We start from the raw sequence: 16,147 nt of genomic DNA on the forward strand, positions 1-16,147 counted from the left end.
TACAGTACTTAATAGAATATTGTTTCAAAAAAATGAGTACTATATGACCACAGAGGAAGGAAACAAATTAACTAGAACCCCACTGTTCTATCTCATTGGTGGTTTTTACTGGGTAATAGTATCCCAACAATTCAAATATAATTACTATTGTTTTCCAAAGTGAGTCCCTGTCCTGGTTTGGGCTGGAATAGAGTTAATGTTTTTTTTTTTGGGAACTAGAAGAGTGCTGTGTTTTGGATTTAGCTTTGGGTTTGGTATGGGAAGAATGCTGACAGCACACTGATGTTTTCAGCTGCTGCCGAGACTTCAAGGACTCTCCGACTCCCCATGTCCTGCCCGTGTGCAAGGGCACAGGGAGCAGGGAGGGAGCACGGCCAGAGCACCAGACCCAAACTGGCCAGTGAAATATTCCATATCATGGAACGTCATGCTCACTGTATAGAGGAGGGGTGGTCGGGAAGGGGCTCTCCCTCTCTCTCTCTCTCTCTCTCGCTTCCGAGATTGCGACTGCAGGATCTTGGTATCTCGGGGTCGCTGGCCGGGAAGGGGCTGGGGATTGGTCAGCGGGTGGTGAGCAATTACGCTGTGCGTTGCCTGTTTATATTTTCTATTGCTGTCATTGTTTTCATTTTATTACCATTATTAAACCATTCCTATCTCAACCTGCAAGTCTCCCTTTACCCTTCCAATTCCCCCCCCCATTCCCAGGTGGGTGGGGAGGGTGGGTGAGTGGCTGCACTGCCAACCAGGCTCAAACCATGACACTCCCCTAAAATGGAGAGCCAGAAGTTCTCTATTTTTGAAACGAGTAAATTACATGTTTTAAGGATTTGTGCTTTAAAGATAACTTTTCAGGCAGATGAGATACTTGCATTATTTTTCAGAGCACATATGAGTCAGTGTGGTACAGATATGACGGGTTTGTGTTGAATTATTTTAGAATGCTGGAAATAAAAATGAGAAAACAAACTTCTGATTATTATTTTTAATTTTACACAATTAATGTTTACAGTTCTCACTATTCAATATTTTGTATAAAATCAAATACAATATGCAGTATTTTCAAATGAGACACAAATGCATATTGAACTGCTTATTACAAGATAATATGAAGCTTTATCTTAAAAATACCTTCAGCAAAATAAACTCCCATTCTGTCAATCCAAGTTAAAAAAATATGATTAGAAATATACAATTTAAAAATAATCAGGATGAACAGTACTGATTAGTCAAGAAATTTTAGACCTTGATAGTCTGTACATGAGTTTATGCAAGGCAAACAGTCTGCAAACCATTAATATAAAAACTGCAGTGCAACAAACTGGTGAACATCACATTTTCTTCTTTTTTTTTTTCTTTTTAATGCACGAGTCTCTACAAATCTTGGTTTTTTTTTTTTTTGTTTTAATATCAGTAGCACTTCCTCTGTTGTCATACTGGGGCAGAAAGACAAGGTCTGGGTTAACATCCGAGTTAAGTTATTGATCCTGTAATGGAAGCCAGCAATTTGACCCAAGATATTACAGCTTTGGGTATGTTACGTAGTTTTGAATAGGAGATCAAGGGAGACTCCATCTGTCATGTATTTTAAAGAGGCAAAGAATTTCTAAGGAAAACCTCCTAACTGATGACAGCAGAAATAACTTCCTTCAGCTGCTCTGTGGTACAATGGTGATGCAGCTGCCAGTGCACATTACATTTTGGCACGTAATACTTCACAATTAAAAAAGATTTAGAAACCAAGGACTCCCTCACCCATGCCCACCCTTCATTCTCGTACTTAAGACAGCTTTGGTATGGTATAATAAAAATGCTAGACAAAGTACTAAAAATTCAGAATAACAAACTAAGCAATACGGTTAGATGGGACACAATGAGGTAATGAGTTAATTTTCCATATAAGGCTGTCTGGAGAGTTCAAATGTAAAATCCCTTCAACATTTATGTGTTTCTCACTAAGATACTGGGTGGTAGAAGGGGTATCCTGAAACACATTCACACCAAACATGCAGTTTTGGTTTAGCTAGAGTTGCTATTGTATGTGTTTGTGCACTTGTTTTATGCAAATTTACTTCTGATGAACCTGAAAGTGTTAATGGCTCTGCTGGTTACTTTAAAAAAGGCAAATTCTGATTTGGAATTTGGAAGGGGTGTGAAATAAACCCATTATTTTTAGTTTAAAGACAAAGATGCTAGAAGAGGAAGCTCTGCTGAGAAAAGGGCAAAGCCAAATGCACTAAGTATTACTACATCTTTCTTGTTTTGACTCTCACCCTCTCACCTCACTAGCTGCAACCCTTCTGCCTTCCAAGATAAGAATTTTCTTCAAAAATACACACAGATTCATATTTGCACAATGTATCTGCTATTGTGCGTACCTGTACTTCAGCTTTTGGCAAGTAGCTTACTTTTTTTTAAAAAAAAAAGACACACATTTTAATCACTGTATCAGGGTGAACTCAGTCCCTCCCTTTTATGTGATTTTCACCTACATGAAAATTGTGGTGAGGGTGAAGATTAAGAGAAAAATAAAAAATATTTGGGGTCTGAGTCTTGCTGGTCCTTTATTTTGCACCATACAAGCCTATTCTGTTTTCTTTGTATTCACATTTGCAAATTTTGGCTATCCAAACTTGCAGATGCTACCTGTAAACTTACTTACACTACACATCCTGCCTCCTCTACAATTCATCATGCTCTTGCCACAAAAGTGTTTACGAGCCAATGTGTGGTTATTCATACTGGCATTCAAAAATCATCAGCCTAACAGAAAGCTTAATTTTAATTTAAAAGGATGCAGACTGAAATTAGTCACTCAACCTGCCCATTGGCATTCATAAAAAGAAAATTCTCCCCCTTGAAGAGGTAATCTGTATCTTCAGAAAATTCAGTTACTCCATTGCTAACACTTCAGATCTCTCAATTTCTTCTACTTTCTACTGTGAGTCACTAAAATAACAGACAACTGTATCATATTTAAGGCTATGTGGTAACAGTCCTCATCTGAAGGATATGGAGCTATTAAGCTTCAGTTGGCAGTTAAGGGTATATCACTGCAAAGCCAGCTTTGAGATTTCATAATGAGAAAAGTGGTAGGGAAAAAACTGCCAGTGTTTGAATTCAGAGAGTCTTGCAGTGGATGAAAATTTCAGTCTTTGACAGATTTCTCTAAAAATTACACTGCTTTTTAACAGAGGTAAGCTGTAGTTCTAAAAGTGTTAATTAGATGTTAAAAACTATACCTGCCCCTGAGTTCTACTACCAGCCTCAGTCGTGCAGCAAGCTTATTTTCCCTTTTTTGTGTGCTGCACTCATTAAGTGTCTCAAAGCTAAAAAATAATGACATCCACATGTTATCAAGTATACCAGTAGAACCGGGGAACCATTACCTTTTAGATGTGGTCATCTAAATTTTCATCTAAAAGACATGAATATAGCAAAAGAAACAGTAATGACATTTCAGTATGACAGCACTGCTTTAAGTGGTAAGCTGTTTTTCCTCCCCCTTAAATTCATACCAGATTTAAAGCAATTACAACTAGTTAAAAGAGCCATTGGTTGTGAACAACTAAAAACCTAGTACAATTAAAAACAAGTTAATTGCTTATAGTTATTTTTTCAAAATAAAGAAACCAGACAACCTTTGAAAATAAAGCACTCTTTGGTGGACAATAGTTACTTTGTGTACTCAATACTGCGGCTTCATAAAAAACTTCATACAAAATAAGAAAGAATAGCCAATTAACACAGGAGAGTACCAATACTATAAGAAAAAAGCTTTTGTGGTTGATTTTCAGTCTCAAGTAGAGACTTGAGCCCAGTCTGAATGGACAACACAGATTTTTATATTTAAAAGCTCCCACCATCTCTTAATTTTTGGTGGTCAGCAGCTAAGTGATTGCCATCACAATTTATACACATGCATCATACATACTAGCAAGCCCTCTTTATAATAGAGAGCTTAAGTATTTACACCTGAGTCTGCATGTACACAGATTTTGTTGGTTTTGTTTGAGGAAGTGTTAGCACATTAGGAAAGTGTCTATCAAGCATGTTGACCGTTCATTTTATTCTACAAGTACAGAAGAGATTCTTCTTCACTTTTGCTGAAAAATGGAGTGAGAGTAATCTTCCTTGAATTGCATCAAGTCCTCTCTAGTCATATCCCCTTCATTCCTGAATATCCTCTTCAACACTGGTTGCTTACTTGAAATTTAACGCAATACTGTTCTAGTCCTTGGGACGGATTGGCTGCTGAAATAAAACATATTTGAGGAAAAAAGTTAAATATGTACACAGTATGTATTTCAAGCAAACATTTCTGGCAAGGTTAAATAAGCAAATGATACTTCAAAGAAAGAAACAGAAGATAAAAGTCACTGCATTTAAGAACACAGCAATATTGTTTGGAAAGAAAGCACGAACTAGTCTGATCACAGACAATATGAAGAAACATTCTGTTCCATACAGAAAAGCAACAGAGGATTCAAAGGACCACAATTTCATTAAGCACATTTGCTGTAAAGCATTCCTTTTCTTTCTTTCCCTCTGAGGTATCAGACTGTAGGAAAAGTAGAAAGAATAGTAAAGAAACATTAATTTTTTTTTAAAGCTAGATTTAGATCACATACAGACAAGCTTTGAAATGCTGCAGGTAGTTTTCAGTGTTTGAACAAGGGTGCAGAAGGCTGTTTTACAATTCCCAGCAAAGCAAAAGCATGAGAGATTTTTAAAGTGTATTCCTCTGTTAGTTTTTGTGTTAATCTCTCTGGTTAAAAGAAGTGAAGGAATCTATACAATACAGTTCTCATACATTTTACTCTGTACTGCCAATTATTTTTTTGTAATAACTTGACCTGCATTCCCTTAAGCACCTCTACCTACCAAAATTCCTTCACTATTCAAGATTTCATTTCTAATAAACTATTTAATATATGCACAATCCTAATTCTATTATGTGTGGTAACACAGAAGAGACTGTTTCATTTGTGTCTTACTGGTTTGGATCTGATGCATGCACCTTGTTAAAATATAAACACAGATTTCTCAGTCATTGGCAAATTTACAAGGAATACATCTTCACTGGAGAAAAAGGGGCATCCACAGAAAAAGACCGTGGATAATGTTCTGGCAATGCAATTTCTTGCAGTTCAACAGTAGTGTTATTTCAGTCAGTTATGTCTACCAGTACTGGTCTTTCGTAGATGGCAGCTGACATCTAGAGATGTTCCTCAAAGGAAATGCAGTGAATGCTATGAATAGGATTGAAATTCCTTAAATTATCTTTGCAAAGACAGCATAGAGTGTTTTAGCTGTAAATGGCTGCTTTGGCTGAAAAACCATTCTGGAGGCATTCTATGATAGCATCTCCAACAGACTGAAGGATGAAATGGCAAATGAATTACTCAGCTCTCCGTTAGGATGGGTCGTTGCTAATGTGATTCATCTACAGTAAGAATTGACTAAAATGACCTAAAGTATCAACAAATGAGATTAATGTAAAAATACTGAAAGATGTTTCCACTGGAACATATCAGACAAGAAAATGAAAGAATAAGGGTACACTGTAATGTTGGAAGTTCAGAGAATGCAACCAAGTCTTGACAAAGACAGATGTTGATAAGGGCATGACCTCAATTTTTTAATTACTCTCTTCTCCCCTGCAATCCACTTGATCTGGAATAGGTTGATCAATTTGAGCAGTATGAGGTAATGCAAACTGCACAGACTTTAAGAATTAAAATAAACTTAAAAGAAATGAAAAAAACAAAGGGAAGCTTAAAAAAAAAAAAAAAAAGTGAGGTTTTGCCAAATGCTACAGGAAAAACTTAGAGGACACCTACAAGATTAACAACTAGGTACTGCATTTTAAGTCCACTAAACTGTACAGTCATACTGAGGGACCATCACTCAATTAGCCTTCTCAGATGACAAGATAATTAAGAACTCCAGAACTGTGACATAACTATTTAGGACAAATTTGATTATTGGATCCAAGCATAAAGTGACTGAAATTTTTTGGCCTCAAAAATTAGAAGAAAAGGAAGAACATATGGAATGAAATATTTGGGGTAGAAGTTTTGGAAAATCCGTTAAAATATGAAGTAGTTTATGAAGTCTGAGATCAACCTGATCCTCGGTCCCTCATCTCATAAATCCGGCAATACACCTAAAGGATTTCTTTCAAAACAACTGAAATCTTCTACGAGCTCTACTTTAGGGATGCTGTTTCCTCCTAAGGATAGATGTTCTCTTCTCACACAACACAAAGATCAACTTGGAGGTGTGCTTTCCAGGAACTGAAAATCTCTGTTCAGTTACACATGTGCATATGTACAGCGACCAAGCACTGCGAGGCGGTTAAAACTGGGAGAGGCAGGAAGAATAAAAACAGCAGGCACAATCCCATCGATTCTGTTCGGACCAAAACTGACACAGTGAAAACAATAAAAAATGGAAGAAAAAAACCAACCAACTGGACAGGAAAACCCTGAAAAATACTTCAGTTTTAGTAAAACACCCGTTTCAGGAAGAAGACATTATTTTCAAGACATTGTAATAAAAATCAAAATGTAATTCATATAGCTACTGCTAAAAATTCTCTGACTGATTTATTGGAGTCTACTGTTAATGACTATTTCTGTTGCCTGATAAAATGAGTTTTTCATATTTCTGTCACCTTCAAGGTAACAGGATGAGGAAGGGGAAAGAAAAGCCCTGTGGGGAGAAAGTTGCACAAGAAGTTGGAATTTTGAGCAATATATAAAAATCAAGCTACATAACTACCTTCTATGTCATTTGCCAACTTTTACTCTTCTCAACAAAATTAAGTCTCCTCATCACCTGATGGACCCATTCGAAAATTTTTCACAATAAGCACAAGACTAATTCTGGTCAATTGCAACCAATGGAAATCGCTTGGAAATTGTTTTAAGCTACACTCTCAGGCTCATCATTGGTAACGACCTGGAAAGATGCCATAGAGGGCCATGAACAGATGCACACACAAAGAAACACAGTAGTAGTGTTGCCATATGTTTCTGGGCCAAAAGACGCTTTCAGTCTTTCATAAATCCACCTGAATTCAAAATTTCATTACGCTTTACCAAACAGGTTCAGTTCAGTATCAGCCATACTCTCAGTAGAAAATCTCATACCAGTATACACATGCATTTTATATACTTCACCTCTCCACTACTACTGCATTTCAGTCATCCAGCAAATTGCTCTTAGTTTTGACTTCGTGTACTGACTAATAATCGCCTTAATGCTGTGAACAACTTTTCCACCTCCTACTCCAGGCAGAAGTTTGGTAAAGAAAGGCTTATTTTCTGTTACCAAAATCCCTCACCTTCAGTAATTCTGACTCACATTAGGAATTACAATATAAAATTCTCAAAGTTGAAAGACTGAGCAACATAAACAATTGACATAAGATTTAAGGTTCCAGATATTCTCAGTACATAACATAAACTATAAATTTTTTTCTCATTTCCCATTGCTAGGAGAAGGACTTGAACTGTGGCAAAAGCTCCTGTCAGCAATGGATAAGCCAGATCAAAGTATTTGCCTAGAGAACAATTACTGGATCTGTAAAGAGGGTAACTCTCACCTTTTTAAACTGTTTTTTCTTGCAGCAGACCTGGTAGTTCTTTTAGTAATGTCTGTACTGTCAGAAATGCTAGGTTCAGAGGTTTTATTTTTCTGAACACTGGACTGCAGAATTACTCTGGAAAGAGTAGGAAAAAAGAAAGATTACATAACCTGAAAGTTTCTAGGAAAACACTGAAAAGAGGGTATTACAGTTGCAGCAGAGCTAACAAGTATCAGCTGGCTTTTCACAAATCATTCTGAAAAGCAAACTGCTCTGCCTGAAATGCATCTTTCTCTTTATAGCATCCTGTTTATGATTATGGTAATGCAAGTTGTTTTATTAGGAGCATAGCAGTTTGCTTTGTTGAGGTTTTTTTTTTTTTTTTTTTCTTTCAAAGAGTGGATTAAATTAATGCTTTGAATTTCTTGTTAGGCTTTTTCAAAACAAAAAGCTAAGAAATTGTATTTTAAATAAAGATAAAAAGATAAAATCTGAAGTATGCAACAAAAACAAACATTATTTTCCAGACTGACACAGAAAGGAATTCAGAAAAAAAAAAAAAGTAATGCAATTTGTGAAGACCTATGTCTAAATTTCCTGCAATTAACCATGAGATATTCCCTTCGAACACAGTAGGCTAGGAAAATCACTGCATATGTTGGCATTTTGCTCTTACAGGGAATTACTATACCACACTCAAAACTCAGCTTTACATGAATTCTAGACTGAAATGCAAACAACTATTTTTAGCCACCAGCCAACTGATTCATAGGGAAACCACATATTCTGTATTCCTAAATACTTGTAGTGAAATTATGATACTATGGAGACAAGGTGACAACTGGTCAATGGAGTCCACAAATATCTACTTACTGCACCATTATATATGTCTATTCCCTAGTAATTCCATCTGTTCAAGGTTCCAACTATAAAACTATGCACCAATTTAGAGATTCAGAGCTAGGAGTAACTTGGCTATTACTGTTTTTTTCCCCCTGCTTTTATTAGACTCTAATTTTCAGTGGCTTCACTGAGTCCATCTTTGTCAGTAGATTATATTAGATTGAAAATCAAAACCTTCATTAAATTGTATAAACTGCAGTCTGGTTGCTTAATACTCTGAAGAAACTGTTTTTAAGGAATCATAGATATGATCATAAAACGTAACTTTTGGAGCAGAAGTGGACAGGCATACATGGAAGAAAATATGAATATTTTCATACTCATGTAACATATTCACCAAAACCAGAAATGGACACACCCCCCCACACACCCCCTCACCCCCACCCCCACCCCCCCAATTCCATAGTTTTATAGGTGTTTAATACTAGAATTAGAATATGTATCAGAGATAACACAATTTTATATGAAAGAAATTCTTTACAGCAGTAAAACCAATCAGCAACCTTATTTACCAAATACTTGTAGATTGTTTCACAAAAAGATGACTACAGAACCCCAAAATTCAAGTATTTTAGACTTCTACTTGAACAAGTCTCTCTTAATATTTCAGACTTGCAAAATCTTGTCACTTGATTTGCAAAAGTCTAAAACTGTCTTCACTTCCTCTGAGATAAGATACAAGACTGTAATGACAAGTACTATCAAAACGCAAATTCTACTGTAAACACAACACATTCAAAGTCAGAGGAATCAGTTACTCAAAATGATGAAAACAAAACCCAGACACCTTAAACATCATTTTATGCTTCTGTAGATAACGCAAATTCTGCTAACATTAATCTGTTTTACTTGTATGCCCAAGGTGAAAAGGTTCAAAACCTGGAAGTTCACTTTGCAATTTCTATTGTGTTTGTAAACCAGTTCTAACGAGTTTTATTAAAATTCTCTTTCCAGTGCCACAGTCGTCATACAATGAGAACAGATTTGGGCTACTGCACTTTCAACTAAGCTTTTATCTGTGATACCAGCAACCTCCAGGACTGAATAGAAAGGTTCAAAACTGGATTAACCCCGTAACATTTGATCACTGAAATATAAGCATGACCAAATCATGGCACATGCTGGTTTGTTAGTGCTCATGCAGACAGAAATATGGAAAAATCATGTTTTATCCTTAAATACATATATATACAATCTGTCTCTGTATAAAATGCATGTAATGTATATATAAAAGAAAGCAAAAGTTATTAGAACATGATCTAATGGCTATAATCTTTCTCTTATAGGTGTCCCAATTTTTCCAGGCACCAGAAGTTTGGAAAATGGGTCTGTATACATGGCTTAAACCTATATACTTATGTAATACGAAGGGAAATACTATGAGATATTAAGATACTATCTGGCACAAACACGTATATATTAATCTTTTCAACATATCATAAGTCCTTCTCACAGAATTTCATTTTATCTCTTCATAACAAAGAAAGAAAAGAGGTTCTAAAGAGGAACATGACTTATAAAAAAAGCCACTGTATATAACTGCACCTTAAAACCAAACTAACCACAACATCATCCTCTTAAGATTGCTGTGTTTACCAAAGGGTAGGGAGAGAAGGAGCTGGCTTATAGGATCAACTCAGAGACAGCTGCTTTTCAGTTGGTATGGCATTTTTACATCTCAGTGATGCACAACTTCACATGGCTACCCAAGAGTAAAGATTAATTGAAATCCCTGTAAACAAAATATTTGCTGAATGATCAAACAGACACGTTTAAATCAGACTAAAAGTCTGGATTTACAAGCCTGACTGCACCTCAAGGAAAACAGATGAGGCCCCAATTACACCACTGTCTAACACTATGTTACAACTAAATACCCAGAGCTGTCTTGGGGCCCAACAACTGTCACCTCAGGAGCAGTAACACTGCTATCAGAGCTTTTATTAGAATGCTACTGTATACATGTTTAAGGTAAGAAAATAAACTGTCTTTAATGTGCGGAATTTCGATTTAACACAATTAGGCTAGCAGCCTCATCTGATAGCAGGTTTGATAAATGAGATGAGGCCACAGTAGAGGAAATCCTGCCAAAATCTCAGCACCAAAAAAAAATCCAAACTGTATGAGAGAAAGGTAAGATCCTCAGTACTACCTTACAGCTTTGTAACTGTTCATGTAAAATAGCATGTCATGTTGTACATGACAACAACAAACTTCCAGAAACACCAGCAGAAAGCACACTTGATGTACACACAGGTTTTCTAACTCAATGAAATATGATTTTTTTTTTTTTTTAAAAAAAGAAAGAGCAAAACACTTCCTGAACACAGGCTACAGGTTGCTGTAAAAGCCACACTACTAAAATAGGTAATCCATATACTGCAGGAGTTTTTAATCTCCAGTTAATCTGTAATGGAAGTATCACTCGGTAGTTCTTAACCTAATATACTTTCCAAACACCAGACTAGTTTATATACTACTTTCTTATTCAAGATAATATACCAGCCTTTAGAAACAAATTGAAAGCTGCTAAATGGAACAGTGTTTGGGGTCAGTAGCACCATTTTTTAAGTAGTTCACAACCTTTTTTTACCATTTAACTCCCAGTGGTGTGGGAGGTACACCACCTGGATACAAAAGCCCAAGCTCCACAACCCAAGACAAAATCCACAAAACTTGAAATGCCACCAAGGTAATACATCTTGGAGAGAAATCAACCTACACAATAAGCTTTTTTAAAAGAAAAAACGATTACAGTATCCTATGGAGGCATGAGGGGAAGATAGGTTACACAGGAGCATGTCTTCTCTGACCCTCTGATAGGCATTTTATTCTTGCCAAGGCTACCTGTTTTATGAGGTCTGTCAAATGCAATACTGCCTTCTCCTTCATCACCTCAAGATGTTCAGGAAAATAGGCCTGAGACCTTACCACTGTTCCAAGTCAGCAATGGGCAACAAGTGACTGATACTCTTCAGTCCTCCAGCCAACAGGACTGCCAGGCTAGCACAGAGAGATTCACGATCGTGACTGATAATCTGAATTCTTAAAATACAGATGGCAGACACTAGCTGCATAATGGAGAGAACGTTAGTCTAGCTTTTAAGAAAAGTTTAAGCGTTTTCTCTTCCTAGACATAAACCAACATTGTATGATTGTCAATCCTGGATATGGGGCAGCAGTGCCAGTAACCTGATTGCTTGCATCGTCATGGATTTACCAACATCAGTCTTTTCTCTTTCCCTCTAACAAGGGAGTTTTTTGACAGAACACAGAAACGGTAAGAGAAAGAAAGGATGATAGTTAAGTGAAATTGATCTTGAAGTACAGGAAAACAAAGGACAGATTGTTTCAAAATTTTAACCCATGTTTTAAATTTAGCTTTTTAGTCTGTTTGTAAATCTGAAATCTGACTTCTGGAAAACACTGAGACAAGAAATACTGCTGCAATCAGTGTAAAAATTTTAAAACAAGCCTCTCATTTAAGTATGTTCTTTGACAAAGTTAGATGCCAATGGGAAAAAAAAAAAAAGCTGAAGTGATCCTTAGTTTGTTAGTTTTGTTTTTTTGTTTTGTTTTGTTTTTTCCTTTTTCCAAAAGAATAGATGAAGTTGACTTCAGCTAAGGCTAACAAGATAACTACATTGCCTACAGGTCCCCCTCATTCTTTAGTTATTAGGTCATTTACTTTAGCAGGAAAAGTCCCATGCTTTTTAGAAGTGTAGACAAAAAGTTGCCAGTCCAAAGGTAAGAAGGACAGAAACTCTCAAACTGTAATGCTCTGCTAGGAGAGAATGCCTTTTCTCACTTACTGCTCTGGTGTAAAACACTTTTTCTGACCTACTTTTCTCTGATACCAGCAAAGTTTCAAGCATTCACCCAAAGAAACCATCTTACTTTGAGGGTGGTAGTGGTGGAGCGGCTCCAGGGAGACACAGTAGTGAGCAAAAAAGTTCCTGTTTGTATTTCTTGCCAGTTCTGCATGCTGCTGAAGTTTGTTTGGCCAAAAGATGGAAGCTGTTCTTTGATGAAAATGTTGCACCTTTTAAGTGGGAGTGAGGCAGAGCAAACACTACAGCCACTCTGACAAAAGCAGAGTGAAGGAGTGAAAGCAGTACTCAAGGAATTAGTACCTTTTTAATGCTTTACTTGGCTCCTGAATCCAAGTAACAGAAAGAAAGGGTCTCATAAAGCTCTATAAAAGATAACTGAGGACAAAAGAAGATGAAACCAGATTGGCTGGGTAAATAAGTGAGCCTTGACCTAGTACTGCATCCTGCCTCATCTTCCATTATGTTAAAAAGGAAAAGAAATCCCATTTTACTGTCTTTTATGGCATATAAAATTATAATCTCTTAGTAAAGACAAAGGCCTACTGACTTTTCTAACAAATTCTAATTCCTGGCATTTGATGCAAGTAAAACCATCCTTTGGGAAATTAAGTGCCTTTGCACGTTCATGAATTTCAAAGTAAAACTGGAGCTCACATCTTCATTTGCAATACGCAAAGGATAGGATCATATTTTAAAGCAGTACTTTTTCACTTTTACAAATATAGTTCTGCTTATTTGCAGGAGCATGCAGAGAAGAAAGGCTTTAAAATTATAAATTATCCTAATTATAGAAGCTCTTCACTTTTTTGCATTGCAAGCCAGACATTAAAAAAAAATCACTCAGTTATTCCAAATAATATATACAAAAATACAACAAAGCCAGAGCAGTGAAATTCACTCTTGCAACAAAGCCAGTAAGAAACATGACATGAAAACATGCATTTATGAGACATACTAGACAGAAAGTGTGAGCTATTGTAGAGAAATGGAATGGGACACTTACACAGTGGCTCTCTCAGGGGGTCCTGATGGTTACTATGTTCTTAAACCATCTAGACAGAATAGCAGGCTGGGCAGAAGGGAGCCACATACAATCCACCAGATGACAATGCTACACAGTGTAGATACCAGCATAGCTAGGAGCCATCTAAAAAAGGGGTTGGAGGGGGAGGAAAAGATGAACAAAAATTCAAAAGCAAAAGCTATTGGTGCATTTTAGCTTGTTTCAAGTTCTTCAAAAGCATATTGCTCTATAACCTTTGCCAAGCATTTTCCTACTTTCTAGGACTGTAACAATCCCACAACCATAAACTGCCAAATGAAGTATCCACATGTTGCTGGAATCAAAGCAAATTTTCTGAAATCCTCATTAAAGTTATCTATTTCAAAGAAAGTCTGTATCACTCTTTTGAAAATAACTGCACGGTGGAGCAGTACATCTCTGACCACTTGCTGCCATCTCTTATGCAGTTTGATGAGCCTATATTCATACCCCCTACTTCACAGTCGTATGTTTTAATACTAAAACATTAGATGAAAGCCAGATCAGTTTGTAGGAACAGTTTATGTAAATACCCGGATGATGGGGTGTATTATCTTCCTGTGTTCAGAGTAGGAAAAATTAATTCATAATCCTTTGCTAAAGGTGCAGAATGTTGCTAATTAGAACGTATACAACACATCCATTCATCAAAGCATACAGAGTTTATACAACCGACTCCAATAAACGTTAACAAACATTATACACAAATCCCTTGCAAGTTAAATGTAAGCGATGCCTCTAGCTCTCAAAGACTATAACTGTCCCAGCTCCTGGTGCTCTTACTTTGCCTTTTTTTCCTTTGAAATAAAACTACATAGAGGATTTAGAAGCTTCTTTTTGCTTGCTTAGATAAAATTAGTAATTTTCACTGCAAGATTAATTATTTTTAACAGTCTGAACTAAAAGGGAAAAAGACTGACACCTCTTCTATTAGGGAAGACTTCTGACTCATGTAGGGCAGCTAAATATTTCTAGTGATATTTTGGTTTAATAATAGTAACACAAAGAATGTAAGAAGTTATACATTCATTTTCCATCAAATTATTTCAGTACAAGCCTCCAACCATACAAATAACTCGGGGGAACAGGAGGAGGGAAATTCTGACTCCCTGTACCACAGTGTACACTATGAAAACCAACTAGCTATAGATCAATTATTTTAATTCTACAGAAGTACAAGCTAACAAGTTTTAATTAGAACACTCATGTTGCAGAATGCTTCATGAATGGAATAATATTTTAGTAGTTGATAAGCTTTCTGCATATTAAGACAAGGGCTCTGAATAGATTATATAGTCTATATTCATTCTATGGAACACAGAATAAATGAGATCTTTCACAACCTTTATTACATGACTTAAAGTCCCTTTTATGAAAAATTACTGTGAAGTGGAAACTAAGGCACTATGTGATTTACAAATTAATGTGCAAGGTAGCTGTTTTTTACTGTGGTTACTGAGGTGATGTGTTTTGAGGTTTTTTTGTCAGTTGGGTATGGGCTTTCTTCTGCATCTGTTGTTTCTTATATGATTGCCTGTGTAAGTGATGAGCACAAACAAAAGAGAATCTTTTAAAACAAAAGCAGAATTCACACATAGTAATGTGTGAAGGTTTCCAAAGACATATTCCTTTACCTGCAGCATATTCTTCCTACATACATCTCACCTCTTCTAAAAGTCTGGTGAGTGTTTGGTCTTAAAAAAAAAAAAAAAAAAAAAAGTAAAAAACCAAAACAAAAAAACCCAGCAGCTAGTAGCATTATCCTCTACAGAAAGACAGTGTAACAAAAGCTAAATGGCCTTTGGCTTGTGACTCTGGTGCTGTGTTATTTGCAAAAATCTGACAGCCAGGGGTCACCATTCTTTTCCTAGCAATCAAAGGAGATCCAGATACATCTTGCAAGTCTTGCATTCTCTTGTCGTTTATTTAAGGGCAGACAGAAAGTTCTTCTACCTACAGTTGCTAGAAGCTACAACAGATGCAAAGGTGACCACAAGCTTTCTTTTACAGGTGGTGTTTCAGTACTTGTCTAAAATAAAGAGACTAGCATACCAGGTTCCCTGACAGTAATGCACTCTTGAATTTATTTACTGAAATAGTGCTACTCTCTGCCTTTCAGATCTACCAGTCATTATCCCAAAGTCCACAGGATTTAGGCAAAGTTCCTCTCCAAGGAAGAGGAAATGAAAGGAAGCTAAAGATCCTTCCTTCAACTGTTCTTCTTAGGTAGCTGACTTTACCTCAAAAACACAGCGCGTACCTTATTTCAGCCAAGCAAACACCACCACAGAGTCACATTCTTCCATTTCTGTACTACCACAGGAAAGACAAGAGAATGTTTGTGATTCAACTAAAAGTAAAGCATTCAGAAATACTATGGAAGCTTGTAAAGCATAGACTACTGGAATCAAAAACAATGATGAAAACTAGAAATTAAGTAATGCAGTTCTTTAACCAAGTTCTCCTGCCTCCTTAGTGCTCACCAAGCTTTCAGAGAAACAGTGAATCTCATGCTTGTTTTAAATGAGTAAAAGCAGCATTGGCAACAAACTTTTGGGGGCAAAGCAACAGATGCATGAAGAAGAGGATAAAAGTATTTCTAGCATTTATACATTCAGAAACTGACTCACGTTAGCGGAGATGCAGTTGGAGCTTTTGCCTGCCTTCTACTTTTCAGAGCACGAAGCTTATCACCTTGTGTCACACAGTTTGTTTCATCTTCATCACTGTACTGAATAAGTGGAGGGGGAAGGGATAAACCAAGATTAAAATACA

The 16,147-nt window shown here is 36.5% G+C and overlaps 1 protein-coding gene across 8 annotated transcripts in view; it reads right to left on the reverse strand.

Moving 5' to 3' along the window:
- Positions 1–970: 970 nt before the first annotated feature.
- The window catches only part of CDC14B (cell division cycle 14B), a 49,249-nt gene continuing 34,072 nt past the window's right edge, over positions 971–16,147 (reverse strand). For 2 of the 8 annotated variants that reach the window (XM_042788091.1, XM_032985601.2), the window contains exons 12-14: positions 16,003–16,103; positions 7,613–7,729; positions 971–4,254 (exon numbers count right to left, since the gene is read on the reverse strand). In XM_042788091.1, coding sequence (XP_042644025.1) covers positions 4,215–4,254; positions 7,613–7,729; positions 16,003–16,103 — 258 coding nt within the window. In that variant the 3' untranslated portion in view covers positions 971–4,214. Of the gene's footprint in view, positions 4,255–7,612; positions 7,730–13,333; positions 13,478–16,002; positions 16,104–16,147 lie in introns of those variants that run through there. The other 6 variants (XM_042788092.1, XM_042788095.1, XM_042788093.1 and 3 more) reach the window with 6 other exon arrangements.

This window comes from Tyto alba, unplaced genomic scaffold (genome assembly GCF_018691265.1).
Source record: "Tyto alba isolate M040663 unplaced genomic scaffold, T.alba_DEE_v4.0 Super-Scaffold_13, whole genome shotgun sequence".
NCBI classification, from domain to species: domain Eukaryota; kingdom Metazoa; phylum Chordata; class Aves; order Strigiformes; family Tytonidae; genus Tyto; species Tyto alba.